At 42.1% G+C, this 27093-nt stretch overlaps 1 protein-coding gene across 6 annotated transcripts in view; it reads right to left on the reverse strand.

Annotated features, from left to right (window-relative positions):
• RREB1 (ras responsive element binding protein 1) overlaps nt 1–27093 on the reverse strand; it is an 80861-nt gene that overhangs the window by 30154 nt on the left and 23614 nt on the right. For 5 of the 6 annotated variants that reach the window (XM_083187978.1, XM_083187975.1, XM_083187979.1 and 2 more), the window contains 3 exons: nt 8581–8701; nt 3807–3923; nt 958–1160 (listed from right to left, as the gene is read on the reverse strand). In XM_083187978.1, the coding sequence (XP_083044104.1) occupies nt 958–1160; nt 3807–3923; nt 8581–8659 (399 nt within the window). In that variant the 5' untranslated portion in view covers nt 8660–8701. Of the gene's footprint in view, nt 1–957; nt 1161–3806; nt 3924–8580; nt 8702–10964; nt 11069–27093 lie in introns of those variants that run through there. The other variant, XM_083187980.1, reaches the window with a different exon arrangement.

Below are 27093 nucleotides of genomic sequence, written 5' to 3' on the forward strand. Positions count from 1 at the left end.
TTCCATTTTTTAATTGCATTTTGGAGGTGCATACCAATGTTTTTAATGCTGGTATATACATGGAAAGTATCAGGATGTATTGCAACATTGTTGTGATAATTAGTTCATCTCGCCCTACCGTGTTTCCCCGATAATAAGCCCTACCCTGAAAATAAGCCATACCCTTATTTCTGGACAATGGTCCAAAATAAGCCCTACCCCGGAAATAAACCCTACCGGAATCCCAATTGTCCCTGCGCTAATCTACCGGCATAATGCTCCTAGCCCCGCCCCTGCTACCCCCCTCACCCCGCCCTGCATAAAATGGAGAAATGGATGCTGCTGCGGTACGGTAGTAGCCCTGGTACTGCTGAAGCCTCCTGTTCCCAGGGATGCATTGCAAATGACGTGACCATGCAACATCCAAGCGGCATCTGTATGCTAAACAGGCAGGAGTAGAGTGACAGCAGCAGCGGAAAGGCTAAAAAAATGCAGAAGGAAAGCAGGAGTTGTGCTGAAAGTATAAGGTAAGGGGCAGGACTGAGGGGCATAATGTGTATTCTGTAAAATTCAATGTTAATTAAAATAAGCCCTACCCTGAAAAGAAGCCCTATGGTGTTTACTGTTCCAAAAAAACACTAAAAAATTAATACAGAGTGTTCTTATCAGGGAAACACAGTAAATGCCTTACGCATCACTTTTTTCAGTAAAAATCATTATATAATGATTAAAAAAAACTTTGTTATCTTCTATAAGTAGGATGGGTCTTTTAGAATCTGAAGATCTTCCATTTCTGATGTACTTCCCAATAGGCTCAATTGCTCAGAGCAATAAACCTGGTAAACCATATATTCACTGTATGCTCTATAAAGTACCAGAATGGGAAGTGATCCATAACAAAATGGTTGAATCCTGGTTTAGTACAGGTGTTTATCGGTTATTCACTTAATCAAAACAATAAATCCTCCATTTCCTTACCTGATTTCTTCTGCCAATCCGGTTTGGAGGTGGGCATTTTCCCGGGGATTTAGTGTTCTGAAGGCTACCGCCATTTTCATCAACATTTGTTGTACTCATCACTGCTGACATTATGGCATTCACAGACGACAAGTCATTTGCCTCTGAACCATTAGGAAGGCTCCCTGATTTCATCTGATCTTTCTCTCGTATCATCTCCTTTGCTATAAAACAGACCAGTATGCAGAGAATTACAGGTGCATTATTCTGCTGCTACAATGCATAAAAAAATTAAATAATAATTTCTGTGTTCTATGTTTTCTATGCAAACTGTCTAATTTAATCAGGATTCACATTTTGCAAGAAGTAGATTTTGTCCCTAGTATAGTCTTTAAAACATTATTATTCAATCAAAGGCATAGCTTCCATAGGTGTAGGGATTGCAGCTGCTAGGAGGGGAGGAGCTAGGAAGGACCATCTTCCCTGTCAGTTACATGGGTTATACACAGGAGTGTAGCTACCATAGGAGTAGGAAGTGCAGCTGCTATGGGGCCTACCTTTCCTCTCACAGTCATAGGTGTTATAAACAATGGCATAGCTACCATAGGTGCAGGGAGTACAGCTACTATGGGGCAGAGAGGGGCCCTCTTTCTCTGTCACAGTTACATGATGCAAAAGGGAGGAGCTACCATAGATGCAGGGAGTGCTATTGGGCCTAGGGCTGAGATACATTTTCCGCAATAGGGGTCATTACAAACATTTGCCTTGGTTCCTACAATATATTTAGTTATGCCCCTGGACCTGCTCATTGTAACGTTGTGTACAATGAACTTGAGGGCAACACTGTAATATAGCATAATGTGAACTGGGGACACTATGTCATAATATGAATAGGGGTACGGTGTTGCATGAGGTGTACTGGAAACCCTACAATTTGCCTTATGGGCAGCTGTACCAAGTCTTAAAAAGTGGAGAGTAACTAAAATACCAACCAATCAGCTCCTACCTGCCATTTATGAAAAATGACATTTAGGAGCTGAATGATTGGTACCTGAGCAATCTACAGTGCTTAGTACACTAGGGCAATACTATAGTTCAGAAAATGATCTAGGGCACTATTATAGGACAGAACATTAACAACTGCTGCAAAGAGGTGCCTGCCTAGATTCTAGAAGCATTGGGATAAGAGCCCCTTCATGTTGCTACAGGACCCAAAAAGTTCTGTCTGTGTCCTGCATTCAATGAAATGGTTAAACACAAATTGTTTACATTTATACAAATAAGAAAACAATACCTTTATGAATTAGACAGAACTGAAAATACTGTATCAGCGTGTTCTGAGGAACAGCAATTGTTATATAAATGCATAACTAAAGGCCCCCATACATTAGGCCGACTTGTCCTAGGGACAAGTCGGACCCAATTTACCTGTGAGCCGCCCGGCAGCTCCCCAGGAGGCTCACATACAATTTGGCACTTGATGTGCCATTTTTTACATGGGATAAATCGCATGCGATTTATCCCATGTAAAAAAAAACCCGGGGAGCTGCAGGGCGGTGAGGAGTAGTGGGGGCGGGCAGCGGCAGTAGTGGGGGCGGGCAGCGGCGGCCAGCGGTGGTGGGGGCGGGCGGCGGGTGCGGTGAGCGCTGCTGACCTGGCCGGGCAGTGTACTTACACATAGCAGCAGCGGGGACGGGACGCGTAGTGGCGGCTATTAGATTTTTAAAATACTTGTCAAATGACCGGCCGCTCTCTGATTGGCCGGAGAGCTCTCAGCCAATCAGAGAGCGGCCGGTCATTTGACAAGTATTTTAAAAATATAATAGCCGCCACTGCGCTGCCCCTCCCCGCTGCTGCTATGTGTAAGTACACTGCCCGGCCAGGTCAGTCAGCAGCACTCGCCGGCGCTCAGGGACCCGCTGCACGCCCCACTGCTCCCCCGGTGTCTGCATGCATATGCCTGTCAGGTGGCAGGCATATGCATACAGGGAGGTCGGACGTGATCGTATGTACAGACCGTCCGACCTCCCTGATCTGGTCCGATGCGCACGGGACCGCGCATCGGATCGGATCAGATATCACACACATACGATTTTGGGCCGATTTCACTCGATTATCGGCACAAAGTGCCGAAATCGGATGAAATCGTCCCAAAATCGCATAGTGTATGGGGGCCTTTACTGCTGTTCTTTAAGTCAAACCACTCAGAGTCCCAAACTAACAAATATAGGAGATCATTACTTGCATCCGGACAGATTAAGGGCCTAATGGGCCTGGAGCTGAAAATGGGCCTGTTATGAGAAGTAGAGAGGAGGCCAATGCCTTATAGGCATGTAGAACCCATACACTACATGCCGCAATGTCTCCCTAACTATATAAAAGTACAACATTTGCCTAAAAGGCAAATAGAAAGGCAATTGTAATACTTATGATTTATGGACAACCATGTGGCCAGCTGGTGTGTGTCTGGGGATCATCATGCCGTCATCATGGTGGGCCTATTTTTATGTGGAGGCCTGGTGCTGCAGCTCCATCTGCCCCATTGTTAATCTCACCCTGTTACTACTTTACAGGCGCACATATTAGGAATGCGATCATTCAAAAACCTTTACCAAAATATGTGTGAATGCCAAAAGAAAAAGTTAATTCTAATGATCATTTAATTAATGGTATATGAATACTATAAATTACTCGGATTATGTGGAACACTAGCATATATTCCATGATCAGATTAAAAGGAACTCATCAGTATGAAGGAAATATAGAGAATACAAAACAATATAAATTAGTAGTTATAATAAAAGTGTAATTATACTGTACAGTGACCAGTGAGGATATGGCATACGCCAACATGTCACATGTAAGATTACCTCCATTTCCCTTGGCCATGTGCTCACTAATGGACTGAGTGTCTTGCCTGACACTGTTATCTGTCATGATGGTGGCAGAGACACTGAATGTTGAGTCAGCAGAAGCTCTCTCTAGCACTGCAAATGAAGAAGCACAGGTCAACATTACACGAGACAGCTGAGCACAGCTCACATTATTTGAATAATTTACATAAACAGCCATAGGAGTGTAAATGGCTACTGGAAAATCTTGAGCTCTATGGTAACTAGCCTGCAGTGCCATACCAATGTTCTAGTAAGGACTAAACATAGACCAAATATACTTCATATAACTTGTGAGAGCTATGTATTAAGTTTAATTTATAAAACACAGAAGAAACACACATACAAAAAAAAAATGAAATGAATATAGAGCTGTCTACACACGGCTGCGATAGGGGCTATAATCGCTGGGAATAGCGATTGCCAGTGATGGGAGTGTGCCCCGGCGATAAATCGTCGGGTGCGCGCTCCCGTTTTCAGCGCCGTTCTAAATCGCTGGTCACAGGAGCTTGCTCCTCCGACCAGCTGATTACCTCTGTGGCACCGCCGGCAGAGGTTCCCTTTCATCAGCGACCATCTCTGGTCACTGATGAAAAGGAGACACTGAGCAATATATTGCTGAGCAATATATCTCCCCCATGTGTACGCACCTTAAGTTATTTAGGTTTCTACAACTGCATAGACACAGTTCAAAATAAAGACAGTTCTGCGCCAAAAGCCAAGTTTATGCAACCACGCAGGACAAGTCCTACGCAAAAAAATAGCTTGTCAACTTGGGCCAGATGTATCAAGCTTCAAGAAATGATAAAGTGGAGAGTGATAAACAACCAGCCAATCAGCTTCTGCCTGTCCTTTTCCAAACCCAGCGTGTAACATGGCAGGTAGGAGCTGATTGGCTGGTTGTTTATCACTCTCCACTTTATCACTTCTTGAAGCTTGATACATCTGGCCCAAGGTGTTTGAAGGAGCCTTAGTGGGTTGTACTAGTTTAATTGCTCCTAGGCAACATCTGGACAAGGCCAGTGAAGGGTGTGAAATGGATATGCAGGCTATGCAGAGAGGTTAATACACTTGTTTTCAGAACAATATTTGACAAAAAAAAAAAAAAAAAAGGGTATAGGTTAGGTGCTATTGCAGAGTGATCATTTTGACAGTTAGGAGATAGATATATATATATATGATAGATAGAGATATATATATATATATATATTTTTTTTTTTTCTACACACACATATATACACCTAAATACACACACACACACATACACACACACACACACACACTCTCTCTCTCTCTCTTTTGTCCCCCAGAGCCAGCCTAAATTCTTTGTGGTATAGAGCCAACAACATTGCTTTTGGCCCATGTTCAATTTGCTGCAGATTTTTTGGCTACACATCTGCAGAGGTGCTCTACTGGACTGAGATTTGGTGACGGAGGTCAATAAAATACATGGATATCATTGACATGAAATGTGTGCTTTGTGACATGACAAGTTGTCCTGCTGGAAGTATCCATTATAGGCAGACTGTGGCCAGAAAAAGACACACATGGTCAGCAACAATACTCAGGAAGTCCATGGTATTTTTAAGCAATGCTGAAATGGAATGAACTGGGCTGTATTTACCAATAAATAATTCCACAGTGGCAGCCAATACACCATCAGCATTCTAAGCCTGTAATGCAAGGAAGGATAGAATGATGGATTCATTTTGTTTATGACAAATCCCAACCCTATCATTTGCATGTTGACAAGCAACGTTTTTTTAAATCAGTCCAATTTTAGTGAGGCTGTGCCTAAAGTAGTCTCTGCTCCTTGCTCTTATCAAACAGGATTAGAACTCTGTATGGTCTTTCTTTGCAGACGTTCTAGGTTCAATATGTGGTGTATTCAGAAATGCCCACAGAACCGATACTTGCTGGATTTTTTGTTTGTTTGGCAAACCATTCACGGAATACCATAGATATGTTTTGGGTGAAAATCACAGTACATGAGCAGTTTCAGAGATACTCAAACCACCCTGTCTGAAAACATTCAGCATTCCACTTCAATCCCATTGCTGTCCCTTTTTGGTACATGGCCTGAACAACAACTGAACCTTTTGACCAGGTATGAATGGTTTTATACCAGTTGTGGCTTGCTGCATTACATAAAGTAATTAGTATGCATATTTGTACAGGAATGCCTATATACACACACATTCTTCCATCGCACCAAAAATCCTAAAAATGGTGTACTATGATATACTGGATCGGATGGCGTACTGTCTAGTGTGTACCCACTTAAACTGCGTCCTGCTTCTTTTTACTCAATATTTTAATCAAGTTGCATTGTTTTTTCACTGCCAAAAAGGACAATGTACTTACTATATGTTATAGCTATGCGATAAATCCATTAATCTGATGGGGGAGGGAGTCAGTAAGCCAAACCATACATCCTGCTGTGCAACTGCCAGGATTGGGGAAAAAAGTTTAAATGCTAGGCCCCAGTATTCTAGAAGTGTAGCTGTGTGGCTGCCATGTGCACAAAAAAAAAAAATATGCTACTGCAAATTGTTACTAAAACTATCTGTGGTGCTGAGTCTTAGTCGCCATATTGCAGAAAACACTAGGTGTATGAGGACACATCTGTAAATCTCTAATGACCCAGAGCTCGCTCGCTCTCTATCCATGTTCTGGAAATTTCAGTTTCAATGTAACTTGTTGCTTCCCATGCAGCGCAGACAGGAAGACATTTGCTAAAAGTATTTCCTTATCGAGAAGAGAATGTGACCGTTGGCCAAGTCCACACATGATGTATCACGGTCTTATACACAACACTCTCTCATCCAATTGTGCTTTATTAGCAATTATTCACACCAATGTGATTTGCAACATGGGAGTGACAACAGTTCTGTACAATGCAAATCAGCTGGAGGCTGCTAGGAATGGATGATTGTAGTACAGTGCACTCTTTATTGACCAATGAGTGAGACTCTCAAGCTGTGAGCTTAGGATGTTGTAATGTGGAGAGCGCTCATGAATGTATCACCTCTCCTGGAGGCTCTTAGGTGTTATATGGGAAGTAACCTAGAGTCCATTGTGAAATTAGTAATTTAGTTTATTTAGTAAATTAGTAAAGCTTTAGTTTAAAGCATGGACTCTGACATCCAATCAGAGATAGCTTGGAAGAGAGAGGAGAGACTCAGATTGATGCATGCATCGTTATTCAGCACAAAATCAAGGAGAGAATGTGGGACAAACTTTTTCTTATGGTTCTATGAAACCAAGTACAGAGTAACTGTAACTTTGTATTCATCAATCTATTAATGCTTCTATAAAAAAAACAAAAAAAAAAACAGAACGTCAGGAAACAAGAGGATGCAGGGAGGGCCACAAACGTTGGGAGGAGTGAGAAGGGAAACAGCGCCTTACTAACTGCAGCCACAGCTCTGACTCATTTACACGATGCAACCAAAGTACACACACGCACGCACACACACACATCCATCTGCCTCATGGGTCACAGACATCTCCCACTGATGTTACATTTGCTACTTGGGAGCTTTCTCTATGGAACAAATGGGAAGAAGTGTCCTGGGCCCAGAAAGCACAGGAAGGGGAACAACCAGGACATGCAGCCCAAAGAATGTGATTTTTAAGCCAGAGTAAACCCTTTGCTGCCAATGCTGCCCCAGTATACAATAGGTTAAGTTCTGGGCAAATTGTGACATGTAAGTTAAGCAAGTCAGTGAAGCAGTGCAAGGATTAAACATCCTGGTTTTCCATGCATAAGGGTGCCAATTAACCCAGCAGAGATGACACCGGGCCTTTTGTTTCTCTCCAAGTGATGTGTGTGTGTTTCTTTTTTTTTAACAGCTGACAAAGGTGCCTTTCTGCTTTAGTTCATTTCTGGTTAGTGGAATATTAACTAATTACATGCTGGGTCTCAATGCGATGGATGACTTAAAACTGAACATGACAAGGAACTGGATGCTGCGTGCGTGCTCAGTTGCCAACCTTTTAGAACAATTTCCAGGGACCCTGCAAAGCAGAGTAGTTACTTAAGCCCACTACAATCGGTGCAGTCACGGGAGGATCGTGGTGCTCTGTAATTCTGAGTATAACAAGTTGTCTGAACATGGTGACAAGGGAATGTTTGTACTTACTCTTCATTCACTAATAAGAAACAAGGATACCTGTTTATACATGCATCCAGAATTAACATAAAAGGTTGGCAATTCTGCATGCTAAAAGTATAGCTTTCAATTTAACCAATTTTACTCTATATGAAATGGTTCGGTCTGGTTCTTCCTCATCATTATAACTAGAGAAACTTGGGCTACGTCAACCAATTACTGATAAAAACACACATTTAACATTGATTAAGCAAATGTAGCTGCAATTAGGAAGTACAAAGAACTGAACTTGACCATTTTGTAGGAAATTAAATAGCAAATGATGTAAGTTATATAAAAGGAAAGTACACTCTTGTAGACCACGCACAGGCATCTCTGGTTGCATGACTGATCATGGAACAACTACGGTAAATCTGTATACAATATGGTGGCATAGGGGTGTATTTAGCCTCAGAGAGAGATTTAGCAAGTATGCAGAGGTGTTGTAACCGGTCTTTTACATAAACTTTTTTTTTTGCAGGTGACAGGTTACAGAATTTGAGACTGGGTGGATGTTGATGCTGTTGAATTAGAAAAGAATATAAAAGGAGATGATGACATAATGAAGGAAGCTCCACAGGAAGTATTTTCCAACTGACCTTCAACAACCAGGCTGCTCCCCGTCTGCTGGAAAGGCTGGAACTGGTAGGGCCTAGTCGAAAAGCTAGCTGGCAGCATCCCTTTAATTCCTCCTCCAGCTGGGCACCAATACACTGCAGCCTGCAGAGGACAAGACATAAGTTGTGCTTAGTCTATATATTCTGTGATAAAGAGCAGCACATGTAGAAAACATCACAACAAAAAACAGGATTCGGTTATTCTGGTTCATATGGCACAACACCACAGATCACTGTGATCCATTGCTGGTATTCAATCATTGGTGATTCTTTTTCTGGCAAAATTTTGATCTGTGGTCATTATTGTGCCATCCAATTACAGGTGATAACACACGGGATCAGGATAAGTTCATCATAGCTCTGGTGGCTGCTTATTGACTTTCTCTTTCACACAGACACACAGAGGCAATCACAAGGTAGCAGACTAGCTTTCAAAGCTTATGCTTCGAGCGGGCTTAGCTAGTTGTACATAATTTCTCATCGAAAGCTTAAACCAAACCATTGAATGACCACTCTTGGTTTGTGGAAATATTGTCATCCTGGAAGAAGGCAGTAAATGAATGTGGTAATACACGATAATACTAGGCACTAAGTTATATCAGTAGTGCAGTGTAACAAAATGCTGACATCAGCAAAATATGCTACTCAACATTTATTCAAACTTTGAAAACATGGAGACTACTGCTTAAGATTTGTTCTTTAGGTTTGTGCTCAAACATTTGTTAATAACATGGTGACAGATGATTTGTATGGTTTGGTACTCCTCGAACTGTCCTGGCTTAGTTGCTGTATTGTTGCAGTGATGAGCAAATTAAGGCACGTTAGGTTGTCCTGCTTTCCAGGAGTTTTAAGGCCTTTTTTTTTTCTTTTAAAGAAAACCAAAGATTACATTTTCAGTTAACGGTCTATTTTTACCTTCAACTTAATGCACAGATATCTCAATGTTGCGCTTTGTCGAGGTAATTTTGTAGCAGAAAAATACCCTGGAGAACATTGTGGCTACTTCAGACCCTGTATTACAACACTTCTTTTTGTGAATTACTGAGATACCATCTTGTAGCCACAATTATAGACTACCAAGGCAGTCCAGCAGATGATGGTATCATTAGCATGGTGCTACAAGGGGTCTGCAGCAGTTTACGTAGTACATAAACAGAAGTGTAAACAAATAAAATCAACATAACCACTGCTGTACATGCAGTCCTTATATCCACAAAAGCAAAAGGTGGATGAACCAAGTGCCAGATGACTGTCAGAGCATCATACCAACCCGGATAAACCAGACATTCAATGCGGTTATTGGCAATGGAGAAAAAGATAGTATGCTCGTGAGGCCTTACAAACTGGAGCCATTGCTTAAAAAAATACACATAATTCTGACGTGCAAGACTTAGCTTTTAATATGCTTGGAGCACCTCATTTATGGAGGTTGTTTCCATGCTTTGTCTGTCAGAATTTTCCCCAAATTATTTTAAGTTGGACACCATTATAAGATAGGCCTATAACAGAAAGTAAGCAGCAGCCCAGCGTGCTGCACTACATTCGATATAGAGAAGCAAATACTGACAGGTTGTTCCTGACCTGTGAAGTGTGTACATAAAATTAGACATCTAAACATAACATCTAAAAACAGCTGTTCTAAATAATAAAATAAAAAATATTAAAGGCTATAATATTCATTAAACAGCCATACCCAAGGCCAACCTGTCTCTCTATATATCTACATATAGATACATACATACACACTGAGACCCCCCCCCCCCCAATAAAGGGGTCCCCCCAGGGCTGAGGGCTTCTACACCACTAGGACAGCAGCATTTCCCAATGTCATTAGTGTGAGGGAAGCCATGTCTGAAAATAGCACCCCATTACATTTCACCCTATATATTTGTGCCACCTATTAGATGTATATAGATGGATTTCTTTCCAGTTTGCGCTTTTCAGTCCTAGTTTTTCTAAACATTTGTACCTCATCTAACAAGAAGATAATGTCACCAGCAATGTCTGCTCTATAGCTTGAGGCATCCTGAAAACATGGTCTGCTGTGTAAAGAAGTACAATTCAAGTCTTTTGTAATAAAAATTGATGCACTAATACCTTGTGGAATGACATGCTGCATTTGCTCATATGCAATTGTACAATATGGAATGAGGATGTATTTGTAAGCACCAGTATTGTGACAGAGACAGATTAATGCAGTACTTCTGGTTTGTCATGTGAGTGCCCGAGCATGCTACAGCACATTCCTATCCAAAGTTCACCAAAATAAAATGAGGAAGATATATTAGATGGTGCATGAAAAACCTCTGCATTTTGTTCACAGGTTAGTTACTAACAGCAATTAAGTAGATGCATGTATCATGTACCTAGGGAACCAGAGCCAGGCCCAACCTGTTAAGACATCTTCTCATGTTTGAAGGAGGGACAACTGCCTTTCATTGCAGCAACAGGTTAACAGGAGGAGAATGATTAGAAGAGAAGTGATGTGTTTGTGTTAAGATACACAGGAAACGTCAGCACCAGGCTCGCTTCTTTCATCTCCTGAATTGCTGGGGTCTCGGATACCTATTATTCCATACAGAGGTCTCTCATTATTTGGCAGAAAGAAGAGGGAAGTACAAATAGCCATTGTCAGTATGCAGCAAAGATGAAAAGGATTGTGGGTAATAGAAAGTGTGTAACTTGCCTTAGTAAGGAAGACATAGTGGTAAATAGCAGTACCTCTAACTCAGGTATTTTCTGTAAATACATTCCTTACACAAGTTTCAAGGTTTACCCATCACATAATGGGGGTTATTCTGATTCACTCGGAAAGACACATTCACTCTCTAATGGACAAAACCATGTGCACTGCAGGTGGGGCTGATGTAACATGAGCAGAGTTAGATTTGGGTGTTTTATTGTTTCTGTGCAGGCTAAATGCTGTCTGCTTTTACACTGCAATATAAATATGTACACAGTTCAGCAGGTACGATTGGTGAATTTAAGAGATCTATGTCCGAGTGGAAGCAACCCCTTTTTACACCACTGAACCCTAGGATGGGAGGGGATGGAAAGAGGGGGTAGACTGATCTAAAAGTGGACACTCCCTTTAAGGATGCAAAGCCAAAAAAAACAGAAGCCTGTACAGTATACTCCAGATGTGTAAAGCAAAATGTCATGCTCCCATAAGAACAGACCTCCAGGGCAGAATGAAATGTGATAAAACCTGTATGGTCTTGACAGCTCACGTAAAGAATACACACCTTGAAATTACTGCCATAGTATTGCTGTGCAAGAAAAGTACATTTAAAAAAAAAATCATTACGAAGAGATTTACCATTAAACTGTGCGGATAAACTCCATCAATAATATATGATCAGAGACGTAATATTATGTACTACTATTTCAAAGTGGATTACAGATATTTTGCTCGTTCTGAAAGAAACGGTCAAATCACAAGGAATGTGGGTGTGTAGACAATGTTTTTAAAAGAAAATTAAAGTATAAATAAGCACTTGCAAAGTTTCATTCATCTGCAGATTACATCAATCAAATCTCGCAAACTTTGTTCATTTGCATTTAATAAATGTGGGAGGCAAAACAAAATGTGATCTAATCTATACGAATAACATAGAGTCTATAGAATTACCAAACATGTGGGTCCACTGTGTTCTGTAAATACGCTTTTCCATCACAAATTGTATTTGTTGAACAAAGCACACAGAATATTCCAGCATGCTATAAAAAGGTGGTTTAAAAAGTAACAGGCGCTGAACAACATGTGTCTGATCATCGATCACAGTTTCTATTCAACTTTACACATTAACTAGCAGCGCAGTACCAATGTAATTCACAGCACATAGATGTTGTATAGGTAGGAATTTCTATGAAATATATATTTTAGGATGTCTACTTTAAACAGAGGAAGAAAACAAGTAATGCACTAGGCAAATTATTCCCTACAAGAGAAAAAATAAAAAATAAAACCCAGGACATCCAACACCATCAGATGCACTTTGCCTTATATACTCCACAGTAAGTGCTAATGATTACAAGTGGATGAGGAAATGGTATGTGTGATGCAAAGGCAGTCCTGCCTCTACAGATGCTTTTCTTTTGTAGCCTTGTATAATAAAACCCGCCCTTCTCATTAGATAAAGGAACCCATCCAACTACGGTAGGTGCATGCTGGTCACTGGCTTACAGTACTGCGGCATCATACAGCACAGCAGCTATCACTGTGTTATGCCAAACAATATGAATATATACGATTTCTAGATTTCAGTAAGATGGGCTAAAAAAATGAGATCAGTTTACTTGTAGTTCATTATGTAACTTGACGTTTTTTTTTTTTGTTTTTTTTACTAGCAATGAATACAATATGCCTACTATTACCTATGGGGTATACTTAAAACAACTAAACAAAGAAGACCAGGTCAACGAATAACATTGATTTATAAAGCTTTTCTTGCACCTGACCTAGATGAGAATTACATGTCAGAATAAATGTGTAATGCTTTGCTTTCTTAGATTTAGTTTCCTTGAAGTAAGTGCTTTCCTTTATTTAGCTGTGCTGTTCTCTTATGGAATGTGTGAAAACCAGCGCACTCTGGGGAGATTAACACCCTGCAAAGCGACCAATCCGAACGATGCATTCACTTACAAAGATCTCTTTGGCCTATAATCTGACAGAATGTTCCACATAATTACAGTCACGCTAATGAGTTTGTATTTAAAGAAGCAAAAACCATCAGTACAGCTCCAGCCCATCATTTTAACATTAACAAAATGCTCAAACAGGCCAAAACAGCAAAGCATGTAACCTTGGTCTGAGGAGAAACCATGGTGCCCTTTACTAGTGTCTAGAGACGTATAAAGTGACACAATTGGGATCGTTAGCAACCAAGTAGCAATTGAGTGATTGCCAACATTTAAAAGCTATACATAAGAAATGTAAATACAGAAAGTGGTGACTTGGGAAAGGACACTCCATGCTCTGATCTACTAGGCATCAATGCAGAGGGCTCTGACTACTATGTCATCTTTGTGGTGCAGTTAAACTTCATTACAATATGCACAGTCAGTGATTTGAATGGAGGCACAAAGTGTTAAAAAATAATTAAATAAAAGAAATGTAGATATACATTGTCTTTCTCTACAGACTATTAAGCACTTACAAACAAACAAGTATCTATTTAGGAAGGTTTTGTGCTTTGTGCTAGTGTGGTGAGGGTTTGTATTCGGTGTGTGAGGGCAGGCCATATGCCGTAGTAAGGAGGGAGGGAAGAAGACCATCTTCTGCTGATAGTGCTACAATACGCTGTTTAGGAGTAGAGAGGAGTTTCCTGCTGCTGGGAACCATACTGCTGCTCTTGGCTGAAGAGTTCTCTTCAGCTGGTTTAAATATTGCCTTCAGCTTTGAAACACTGCTCTTTTTTAGCTATGCCTGAAGCTTTCGCTAAGGTCAGAAAAACGCAGACACTTAAATAACTAGATACAGGAAGACAAACTTTTCAGTGAGATTAAAAGGATTACACCTGGTCACTGCAAAAGTCAAGGAATACTTATATATGAATAGAATGGAGATATGGTTTGACACAGCCTTACAGGTTCCATATTGCAAGTAACAGTACCTCCAAGTTAGGACCACAATTAGTAGCAAGTAAGGCTTATGCAGCACCCAAGATAACAGAAACCTAGAACATGGTTCACGCTAGAAAACGGACCCATACCGTCCTACGGTATCCGGACTATTTGTAGACAACAAGTAGATAGACAGCCATTAGGTCAACACCATTAGTTCGACAACTCAATAGGTCGACATGCTTTTAGGTCGACATACCATTAGGTTGACATGCCATTAGGTCGACATGGTTTTTTTCACTGTTTTTTGAGCCGACATGTGCCGACAGGTGGTATTTTATGTCCTACTATCCACTAGGGCGTGGTGAGAGAATAAAATAGTGTGCCGAGCGCAGCGAGGCACCGTGCCCGAAGCATTGCGAGCGAAGCTAGCGATGCGAGGGGCTGCGGTTCATTTCAAACTGTGTCCATGTCGACTGTGTCGACATTTCGGCCAAAAAACTGTGAAAAAACCATGTCGACCTTTGGACTGTCGACCTAGACACTGTCGACCTAATGGTATGTCGACCTACTAACATGTCGACCTAATGGTATGTCGACCTAAAAGCATGTCGACATATTGAGTTGTCGAACTACTACATAACCACAGAAAGGAACATTACACAGATTATTAACGCAAGCTTTCTTGTAATGACATTTAGGGACATTTCCAGATAATTGCTCTTAAATCCTGACATTGTCACTTAAAAATAGCGGCACAAGTTATCTGTGTGACTTCAGTGGAGTTATTGGAAATAAACCTATATGTAAAATGTCAGAAAATAGGTGCACATACACTGCAGAGCGACCATCATTTCTGCAGACGGCCTCATGTCCCAGGAGATGAACATTTTTTGGAACACCTTGATTCAGAAATCTGGAATGGGCAGACTTGCAGTTATCCTCATGTCTGATATGCAAGCGGACATGTCACATCACAGACTCTGCAAGCTACCACACAAGACATGGAATCATTTGTGAACAGTCTCCATTCACAACATCACTATGGCCTCATTTTAGCTTTCAGGAAAAAGGTGAGACATACACAGCAGCGTAGTCATGTAGTGTAGTAAAAGTGGGAGAAATTACAGCGAGTAGAGCCACTGTTCATCAGTGAACAGTGTAGGGGAGGTAATAATGGATCCGAGTGTAATACTATACTCTCATAAACAAACCTCGCAGAATCAGGAAGCACCAAGACAACAGCTTCCTGGGCAGCCAAAACTGTACCATTTAACACCTAGAACTGATGAACAGCCTGCATCCTTCCCTCCCCCAGAGAAATGCATGCAGCTGTTAGACTAACACTGGACCCTAACACTTCAGACAGTCTGATGCTCCCCTTTCAAATTTCCAGGGCCACATTGCTTGAGGATCAGCATCACTTTTCAGCTCTCCTAACACACAAAAAAGGTACAGATAGATAGATAGATAGATAGATAGATATATAGACACACACACGGTGAAACAGGCTCACTCCATCTGCTAGATAACATCACACCAGTAGGATATAGGTTGACATGACCTATAAGTGGGCCAGCAGCACAGGAGTGGCCAAAGTGAGTGAAATCCAGGTGTTCTGGTCCTCAGCCAAATGACCTGTGGCATCATTAAAGGATATGAATAGAGTTCGAAGATGGCACAAACTGTGGATCATTGGAGTACAGTAATGAAGTTACCAATAAAGGATTCATCATATCAATACGATAACCATTTACCTCTTACACTAAGTGATCCTGAACCCATTACCCAACCAAATGCAGTTTTGTAATGTGTTATCAGTGTTAATGCAGGGATGTATTAGATTGAATTAATCAGCAATATGTACAGGTACACTTCGGAAGTGCGACTATTTAATATGAATACATTACATAATTCAACAGCCTCAGAGGGGAAAGAGAAAAAAAAATCAAGCTGTTGAGGACAAATTAACTATGCGAGGAGTCCCATGTCACACAGCCCATGATGTTCTATCTTCTATTCATGTACAGTATGTGCATAGCACAAAGACTGCACAGTCTGGGTGATGACTGCAGTGTTTTTCAGAGTACAGGGTCCCAAAACAAGGATTCCATTTGTCTGCCGGAGAGCATCATTCTGCAAGTAATGACTTACAGCTGGAGCACTCTGTCCACCAGCATCATCTGTCGTTTAGAACTCTTTTCAGTACTTTTGCCTATCCTCAAGTTCCCTCAGTCACTTGGCTGGACCAGGAGTGTAGGAAGCCATGGAAATAACGAAGAAAAAAAAAAAATTCAGGGGAAGATGTATGAAGCAGTGATAAGGGAAGTGAGTAAGTGGAGAAGTTGCCCATGGCAACCAATCAGCTGATTTGTAGAATGTTACATTAAGCAAATGATAGATTTGAATTCAGTGCTAGTTGTTTGCCATGGGCAACTTCTCCACTGGCTTACTTCTGCTCCATTATCACTGTTCCATACATCTACCCCTCAGTAACATAGGTCTAGACATCCTAAGGTCCCTTTCGCATGCTCCGCCTCCTGCCAGACGCCAAAACCCTGTACGGCCAAAAGCCATGCCGTACACAGAAGTTAATAATGGACATGATTGTGTCAGTTCACACGGGACAGCCACTGTTCGGCCTCCCGGCTGCTGACGGCTGTCAACACTGGAAGGTACGGCTGCCGGCTGTGGCCATCCCCACCATTCTAAACCTCTGTGTGCGGCACAGCTTCTTGGCTGTGCGGGGTTTCTCCACCCTGCAGGAGCCGGAGCGTGTGAAAGGGGCCTTTGAAAGGACCACCAACAGCCTGTCAGTAATCAGCCCATCATTCAGGCCGCCATGTTATCTAGTCTCTTGTAAACAAACAATTTCCATTAACCCCTTGGGTGGTATGCCCAGAAATTTTCCAGGCTCAGCTGCGCTGCCGCGGAAAATTTCCGGGCATACCACTTTGCATTAGGTGCACGCCAGTGGTGCCTCCAGCGGAGAACCACCTTTAGGCCCCCCCCCCCCCCCCGCCCGCTCCGGCAGGCTCGGGGATGTTCGGCATGGCTCAGGAGAGTTCAGGCACCCGAGTTCTCCCTAGCCGCCGCAAAACATCCCCAAGCCTGCCGTCTGTGTGATGACTGACAGGCGGCAGGGGGAAGTGGTGGCAGGGGAGCTCCAGCATACTAACGCCGGAGCGGAGGTGAGGGGGGGCGTCTGCTTCCTACGATCTGTGGTGGGTTTTGCTGGGGCAGGACAAACCTGCCCTGGTAGGTTTGTCCTGCCCCAGCAAAACCCACCTCTCAAGGGGTTAAATTTGGCTACCTACATATACAGCTGTGTCATCATTCACTTAGCGTTTGGTGTGACAGACACTCTGCCAATGGTAGCAATTAATACTTCTTATTCACATTGTATCCATGTACAAAATCACTCAGTGTACGAGCAACACTAAAGGCCCATACACACACTGGGCGATTTTGAGCTGAAAGCATCAATTTTTTACGGTTTGAGCTGCTTTCAGCTCAAAAGCCCCCAGTATGTACGGCCTGGCAATGAGTGCTGATGCGTGCTCCTGCATCATTTTACCAGCAGATCAGCGGTGGGGAAGACGGCCATTCACCCCTAGGAAAAAATCACTTAGACGGGTGAACAACGCTCAGTGTGTTTGCATCTTAAATTAATATTTTGGTTATAAATGAATTGTAATAAAGTTGAAGATAAAGATTCGGCATAATGTCGACACATGATGATATGGCCACTGGTATCAGAACATCCAGAAGTACGTGTAATGCCAGTCCCAGTAGTCCGTGATGCATATTTAAAGAAAAAGATTCTTAACTCTGCCAAGTATATGTGGACAGCATTGTTTTAGTGCTTTGGGTCACACATGGCTATGTGTTAATAGTAGTTCCTTTACATAAAGCAACCATAATAGTCAATGAATAAAAGTGAATACACGCTAGATGACATAGCTGATGGCTGCCTAGGCGCTGTGCAACTCAGTGGGCATGTGTTCCCCACATGTAATGTCTTAATGAAATGTATGTAATGCCTTCTCCCCCCCCCCCTTCATCCCTGCTTGATGCTGCACTGTAAATCCACAAAAAATTCCTAGTGTGCGCAAGCATACATGGCCAATAAAGTTGATTCTATTCTATTAAATTAATTTGCTAGTAATGACCTTGCGAAGGCTTCCCAAATTAGCGGTCAAAACTGAATTAGGCCTTATATCATTTGTCCGGGAGTTCCACTCCAATCATGAGCATCTAGGCACTGTGCACCTAGCATAATGAACCTTCCAAAATATTTGACCGTGTATTTACTAAACTCTTTTGTACATTACGTAAAATGGTTATGGTTTGCTTATAGCCTAATTTTTTAGTAAGGAAATGCATAATAATTAAACTACCCATAGAACTAAAAGCAGAAATAGTCAATATGGAAAACAAGCTCCCACAGCATCATGCATCTGCAACATAAACTAGGATTCAGTAACAGCATCATGTGCTTTTCCAGCATTCGGGAGTCACATGAGGCTGGTAATAAGAGTATGGCAGATGAAGAACCAATTCAGATGCATTACTGGCTGCCTGAGAAGGGTAAATACATATGTGCAGACATTTCCTTCTGAATCCATGTGCTCTGGTAGGTGTGGCCACGCAGCAAGAAGAGAGCTGTACGTCACCCACAAAGCCACTCATCAGCCTGCTCTGCCCCTGTAGTTCTGAGAGTCCCCCTATCCTGTGACATTCTGACCAGCAGCCCATGTACTATATATGGCATGTTTACGGCAATAGCAAAATGACACATTAGCCCTCATGTGCCTATCATATGTGGGTTGTTATGGACTTCAGCCTTTTAACACCTCAATTTACTTAGAACATCTGCTACCAATGTCACTGCATCAGATTTACAGTTACTGTTCTGCTAGAACCACTTTGGCCTTGAAAATGTGAATGGAAACAGCACAAGTTTCGATACGATTAAAGGGACTGCATTGCATCTAGAACCAACCATCAAGCACTACCTATATACTCTGCAATACAGAAACATATTGTGTAAACTCTCAATGCGTTATGCCTCAAATTAACAAAAAGAAAAAAAAAATCATCTTAATCTGCTGAAAAAGTGGAGGAGATTATACCCTTGCTTTTGTATGGAACTTTTTCTTTCATTAATCATCTTTATATAGTTTTGCCCATAGAACCTCGGGCTCCTGAGTGTAGAACCATGTCTTCAATACAATACTGGTTATGCAAAGGTTAAGAATACTGCCTTTTCATTTCCCCTCTGCTACAGGATGATGGGCACAGACATGTGCAAGTCCTGTGTCTTAAGAACTAAACAGCGGGGCCTTTCTTTGCCAGCTGCTGTTTCTTATGTACTGTAGATCCCTGCCTTTTAACCCTCCTAAGACATCATTAGAAAAACCTGTGTCTAAAACAAGTTCTATATGGGAACTGGACATGGTCCAGATGTAAAGAAAAAAAAAGAATCTACATTTACAGATTATGCCCAGCAGCAAACAGTTTTAAAATGATGATTTGGAAAATCTTGTCAAACCTGTTCGGCTGCATTGTGTGCCTTACCGGTTATTACACCAGTACTGTGGCCTGTTTGTCATGGACAGCCACTCTCATGATACCCTTATGCTACAATAAGCAGAACAATAGCAATGGAATAATATCCTTTTACGAACACCGAAGCTCATAGTATCCACACAGTGTCGGTTTTACATTTCAATGGGAGATTTTAACCAAATTTGGGTAAAAATAAATAAAAATTGAACAGTGTTGGCAGATGGACGTAGCCGTGGGAGATAAAGTGGACAGAGAATGTACCAACCAATCAGCTCCCAACTTTAACTTTTCAAATACGGCCTGTAACACTGCAGCTAGGAGCCAATTTGCTGGTATTGCATCTCTTTCCACATTATAACTCTCCAAGGCTTAGTACATCTGGCCCCATTTGAGAGGTTAATTGCACTTTTCTGTACATAAAATGATTGCGCACTGCATAGCTGGGGCTGACTGCACTGCATGGGGAGAGAGAGAGAGAAACAAAATTGTATGTGTTTGACATCCCGTCCACAGCTGTAGAAGTAAAAAGATGCAAAATAGCAGAAAATGGGAAAATAATAACTAGCCAAAATAAAATCGCAGTATGTGCGCGTCATATAAAAACGTAAGATTTCAGGTTTACATGCCAGTGCTTTAGGCTTATTCTAAAAGCCCATTACTGTTATGGGAAGAAAAAAAACAAACCACAGTAGGTAGCTCATTGCTCTTATTCCAGAAGTCAGCTACATCGTATGTACATACTAATGAAAATATTAACCATTACATTTGAGCTCCTTGATTAATTGTGGCACACAGAATTCCAGATGGATGACAGTGTCTGACAAACGATCCTGGATACTCTAGTACAGGACGACCTGGACATTTCATTGATGCCATTGGTTTTATTTTACTCAAGTGTACACAGCAGCTTAATATGTCAGCACTTAAGAAGAGCAAAATATTGTGATTGTAATCTTGCTTGTACTTTGTGCATAGAAAGGGTCCAACACCTTTTGTTTGCAAGGCACTGTGCTGTGCCTTTTTTGTGACTGATTGTTACCGGCCAAACCATCCACCCCTAGAAGGTTGCACTGGAAAGCCAGCATTCCACAGCAAAGGTATTTGCAAGGAGGCCACAAATGAGAGGAGATGGCCTGCAGACCTGAAATACAAGTGCCTAGCAACAGAAGAACCTAGTGAGAATATGTACACAGCTTCCAAGATGCTGGTGTTAAAAGGCTTGGTACTGAAGATCAGGGCCATAGTTTGGACATGCCTGCACTAGGATATGAGGACATGCAACCATTTGTCTTTTATGTAAAGGCCCCCATACACTAGGGCGACTTGTCCTGAGGACAAGTCGCCCCCCCGACTTCCCCGGCAGCTCCCCGGGGAGCTTGATAAGATTGGCACATGATGTGCCATTTTTTACATGTGATAAATCGTCTCGATTTATCACATGTAAACCCGGGGAGCAGGGGGGGGCTGCAGAACAGGACTGCTGTTGGGGGGCACTGCTAAGGCAGCGTGCAGGGGACGCTGCAGGAGACAGTGACAGAGCCGGGTAGGGGGAGGCAGGAGCTGTCAGTGCTGGAAAAAAAAGCCCATACAATGAATGGGCAACCTATGATTGGCTGAGCGCTCTCTCAGCCAATTGCTGACTGGCTGAGAGAGCGCTCAGCCAATCACAGGCTGCCCATACATTGTATGGGCTTTTTTCCCAGAGCTGACAGCTTTTCCTGCCCGGCTCTGTTACTGCCAACTCTGTGTCCCCCGCAGCGCCCCCTGTCTTACTAGCAGCGCCCCCCCCCCCCCCCGCGCGCATTGCCGGCTCCCGGCTCCCTGCGGAGGTAGTGCAGGCGGGGACCGCAGGCGTCGCAGAGCAGAGACTGTCGGCGCGGCGGGAGAATAGAAAGAAATCTTATTCAAAAGACTGGGCGGCCGCTGATTGGCTGAGAGCTCAGCCAATCAGCGGCCGCCCGGTCTTTTGAATCGGATTTCTTCCTATTCTCCCGCCGCGCCGACTGTCTCTGCTCTGCGACGCCTGCGGTCCCCGTCTGCACTACCTCCGCAGGGAGCCGTCAATGTGGGGGGGGGGGGGGAGGGACGCTGCTAGTAAGACAGGGGGGCTGTATATAAAAGATATATCTGATCTGAACATCGTGGGTGCTAAAAAGCTAATGTTTTGCAGGTCCGACGCCGTGATCCGATCCGCGCGGGACCGTGCATCAGATCAGATGTCAAACACATGCGATTTTGGGCCGATTTCACCCGATTTATCGGCCCAAAGGGCCGAAATCGGCCGAAAATCGCATAGTGTATGGGGGCCTTAAGTTTCATCAAGTTTCAGTAAACATACAAAAACACATTAAAAGGTATAAAAACAGAGGTTGGGGAAAGGGGTCGGTACCAGTGGCTACTGATCAGTTTCCATCAAAGATTGTTGGATACATATAAAAACTGCTGTAGTAGCAGAAATAAAATATATCAGTTTTGCACCTGCCATACAGCTGTTTGCTTTACATGATGCTATATAGACAGATGTAGTGCAAGACAGATGCTCCATTTCATGATAGATTAGATAGACTAAGAAAGTACAGTTAGGATGCAGTTACTCTGGGAGCAGTGTGGGATGCTGGGCAGGCTAAATCTAACAGTTGTGGACTCACTAACAAATGGTCCATTCATGAAGAAAAAAAAAAAGTTGTCTGTTTGGAGGGTTCTAACTCTACAGTGAAATGGAGGGTTGCCGTCTCCTATCCTCCTACACAGCAGAGTAAGAAGGACAGAGAGCTTAGAACTCAACGCTCATCTTTGTGGAGTATTTTTTTCCTCCCAGTTTTCCCCCTTAAAGAAACAGCTTCTTTAGTATATGGGTAAAAAAAATAAAAAATATTTTATGCATACTAACAAAAACAATGAAGGCGCTAGACAATGTAAAGTATCAGTAAGTATACGTGTGTGTGTGTGTGTGTGTGTGTGTGTGTGTGTGAGAATGTTTGGAATCTTAGGGGTCCTTGTGCAACTTCTATTGGTTTAGAGTCCAAAATCATCACTTTTTCCACTATGTATGCATTTAATCATGGCCATGTGATGTGAGCGGTGCTGAAGGCCCCAATGTAAAAGTGTATACAACACAACACCACATGCAGCAAAACTGACTTTACCCCAGATGTTAAGATATACAATGCAATGATTTTCCACTGTCTGTAAACCAGCTTTCCTCCATAAGACAATACACATATACTTCATTACAGCGCTCAGTCTATGGATACAAAGTTGTTTACTCTGCCACCTCCCCAGCAAAAGCAGCAGCTGGTTCAGAACCAAATTGCTACCTGGAAGCTTCATAAACGTGCTACTAACTCATTACCAAACACTACATAGCACAAAGAAGGCAGATACTCACAATGGGCCTTATTCTAGTTCACTATCTCTGACAAAATCCTTCTTAGATGGACAAAACCAGATCTATATTGCAGTGTAAAAATAAAGCATCCAGTATTTACCCTGCACAGAAACTAAATAACTCACCCAAATCTAATTCTCTCTGTACATTTTACATCTGCCCCACCTGCAGTGAACATGGTTTTGTCCATCTAAGAAGGATTTTGCCAGAAAGAGTGAACTAGAATAAGGCCCAATGTGAGAGATCACCACAACATTTAAAATTATGTAATATATATATATATATATATATATATATATATATATATATATATATATATATATATATATATATATATACATATATATATATATATATATACATATACATACACACACACACACACACACACACACACACACACTACATATATATCACTTAGTGTTATTTTATCAAGCTCACACAGGCTCATAAAGGAACAATTCATTCGGTACTTATGTAATATCTGGGCTCCCGTTTTTGTTATGAGACCGCGTCCCCTTGCAGGGCTCGCTGCACTCGCCACGCTTCGGGCGCGGTGGCTCGCTGCGCTCGCCACACTATATAAAATCAACTCCATGCGTAGTTGGATAGTAGGGGTATGAAAAAAATGGGGTGCATTTAACATGGGAGCCCAGATAATACATAAGTACCATTCATTCTAATGTATGTACAGTATAAACAAAGTATGTAATGCAAATGTCTTAACTTCTTTTTGTGTAAGAATACGTATGAACAGCAAAATGCAGATTTCTAGCACTCCCCATAGCTGGGCGTAGAAAAAAATAATAATGCAGATTTAATACCTCTGATAATTGTGACAAGGTGCACAGCAGTACCTTGCGCTGAATGCAGCACCTCCCAAAGCGTTTGCTCACACTGCCACTTTTAATAATGTTCTTCGTAGTGGACAAGATAAATAAAATCCCTGCATCTTGAGACAAGATGGATGGTAATTTTATTTCATGTACATCTTGATTTTGCATTGCAGGATGACTCCACACACCACAACAGCTCCCCAAATTGTCTGTATTTAATAAAAGGTCAACTATAAAAAAAAGATAAAACGTAGTAACCTAGATCTAATGGTGTGTACACACGGCAGGATATGCCGTGAGATGCGAGTCCCGATGCGATCAGATCGCATCGGGACTCGCATCTCACGGCATGCTAGAGGGGCACAATTTACACTATATAGTGCAGATCTGCACTATATAGTGTTGCCTGCCCTCTCTATTTGGCTGCCGATATGCGCTCACATGGGAGCACGCATCGGCAGCGCATCGGGCTCGCAAGCCCTAAAAAAGCATGCGATTTGGCTTCCGATGTTCCCTATATCAGGAACATCGGAAGCCAAATCTTACCGTGTGTACACACCATTAAATGGATGGGTTTGAATGTATGTCATTGCATGTGTAAATGCATAAACATGAAGGTAACTATTTCCAAAACCTGCATGCTGATATGCTTATGATATGATATGCCAAGGCAAGTAAATTAATGCAAATGTGTGTTAAAGATAAAAAAAATATAATCTTTGTAAACGGTCCTTTGGTAAAATCAACTCCAGCACAAGAGATAAAAGTTATCTCCACCTTTTAATTGTAGAACAGAACACCAGTCACCTTGGTTAAATATTTGCATGTTTATCAATAGCTGGATATTCTGTTCAGTCAGTCAAAGAGCATCACGACGTTCATTTAATTTGCCAGGTTTTGTTTTTTTGTTTGTTTTTATTATCTTGATGACCCAGAAAAACACTATTTAATACACAGATCCACTTTTTCTTACAGGGTAAGGAAATATCTCTTTCGGGGGTACAATAGCACAGACTACACAACATGCATCTCTGCAGACCTACTATTGCAAAATCTCACTGCTAATCTCTCTGCCTCCTCTGCTACAAATCTCCAGGCAAGAGGATGCAGGCCAAAGTACAAGGCAAGAACATTGGCCAACTGTTGCTGCAGCCGCTCCCCTCCTACCTTCTGCCTGTGGCTCCTATCCACCAATCACTGCCCTGCCAGGAGGTGTCCCGCCCTGTCGAGCCTCAATGACTGACAGCGGTGCTGTTAAGCAGAAGGTGAAATCCATCAGTGAACAGGGAAAACTGCATGTAGAAGTGTCACAATGTACCAGAAACACTCAGCATAACAGATCTAGTTTAAACACCACAACATTTCGTCTTATCCTGTTAACTATGTTATTACATACTGTAGTTAAACAGCCCCCTATTTAAAGCATCAGCAGAACTGCTGCAACTGCTAAAACATCGATTACTAAACATGGGGAAAGGGTGCAAAAATCAGATGCCTCTCAAGTGAATAAATGACGAGACCCGGCTGGCATCAATGCTGTATTAGTCAGATCAGTGCTATTTGTTACTCCACCCCACCCCTATGCTCACGGGTTTAACAAATGCAATAGCAGACCTCTGTGCCACAAAGAAGTAGCTTACAGATTATGATTCTTAACACAATTTAATTTTTACAGATCCACTACCCATGGTGTAAAAGAATGCGATGAACAAACAGATATAAAGACACTACGCCTGCCGAGAATGAAACGATAATAATAAAAGAAAGCACACATCTCTCATCCCTTTGACCTTGGACTCACTTGCTTCATCTGAGTCTTTGGGTACATGCTCTTTGCTAACCATTCAGCAAACTGCAAGCTCTGATAATAATGGTTAATGTTTACTGAAACCTGCGCATGAACTGTATGAAACCTGATAGCAGAACTTTGCTATTTCAGCCCGGCCAGCATCCATGTTGTCCAATCACTGGACCTTTTATCTCCCATAAAAGAAAGCAAGTTGTGAAATAAAAGGCCCTAGAATTAAAGTATATTTGCTTGATCCCAATACAATATTAAGGTAAGATAAATGCAATAAAGAAACGCTGCGGGTCCTTCTTAGCTAGATTTTATTTCAGTTTGATGCCTAACCCCCCCCCCCCCCACACACACACACACACACACACACACACACACACTTACTCAGTTTGCTTTGTTTGTTATATGAACATGGAGGGGAAATTTTCTAACATGGGAGTTTCACACAGGACACTGCTATGGGCAACCAATCAATTAAAATCTATTCTTCTCTATTTAGCACCTTCTAAAAGATAATAGATAATATTTAAATGGTTGCCCATAGCAACATCCCATCTGAAATAGAACTCCCATCTTAGTAAATCCCCCCCCCCCCCCCCCCCCAAGTGAAAATATGTTATTTTGGATGTTCTTCACAGCATCCCTAGGCCTGATGTTTCTCATTGAGAAAGTCAGAAAAATATAATGAAGTTAAGTAAATTGTGTTTATCTCATCTTTAGGGTCAGTTATGTGGTAAAGGTGGAGTATCTTGGATAACGGATTATTTTGTATTGCGGAATATTTTTATATTTCAATGAGGTATCTTGCATTTATGTATGCATGTATGTATGTATGTACACACACACACACACACACACACACACACACACACACACACACAAAAACACTTAAATCTATTTTATTTGTGCATGGAAGGAAGGCGGTTTATTCTGTAAACGATGTTTTTCGGGAAAATCTGGAGAACTGGTATCTGGATAAGGGATACTCAACCTGTAATAGACAGGATTAATTTTTAGTTTGTACACCATTTGCCTATTGCATTGGCCATAAATTGGTCATGGACCACCAATCCAGGTGGTCAAACCTCCCAAGGCACCCCAAGATGCCACAGCACACAGTTTGTCCTAGCTACTGAGGTTTTTTTTTGCCCCTCAAGTATACTTGGCGACTTTTTAAAACTCCTCTCCGGGAGAAGCCCGGAGAGCAGTGAAAGGGGGGCAGGAAGAGGCTACGTTGTGGGGGCGGGCGAGGCTGATGTCACTAAGCCCTGCCCCCATGACCGGCAGCAGCATCAATTTGCAGGTCCGTAGATGGTGGGCTGGGCTAAAATGAAGCA

The sequence above is a fragment of the Crinia signifera genome, chromosome 5, assembly GCF_055691185.1.
Source record: "Crinia signifera chromosome 5, ASM5569118v1, whole genome shotgun sequence".
In the NCBI taxonomy this organism is placed as follows: domain Eukaryota; kingdom Metazoa; phylum Chordata; class Amphibia; order Anura; family Myobatrachidae; genus Crinia; species Crinia signifera.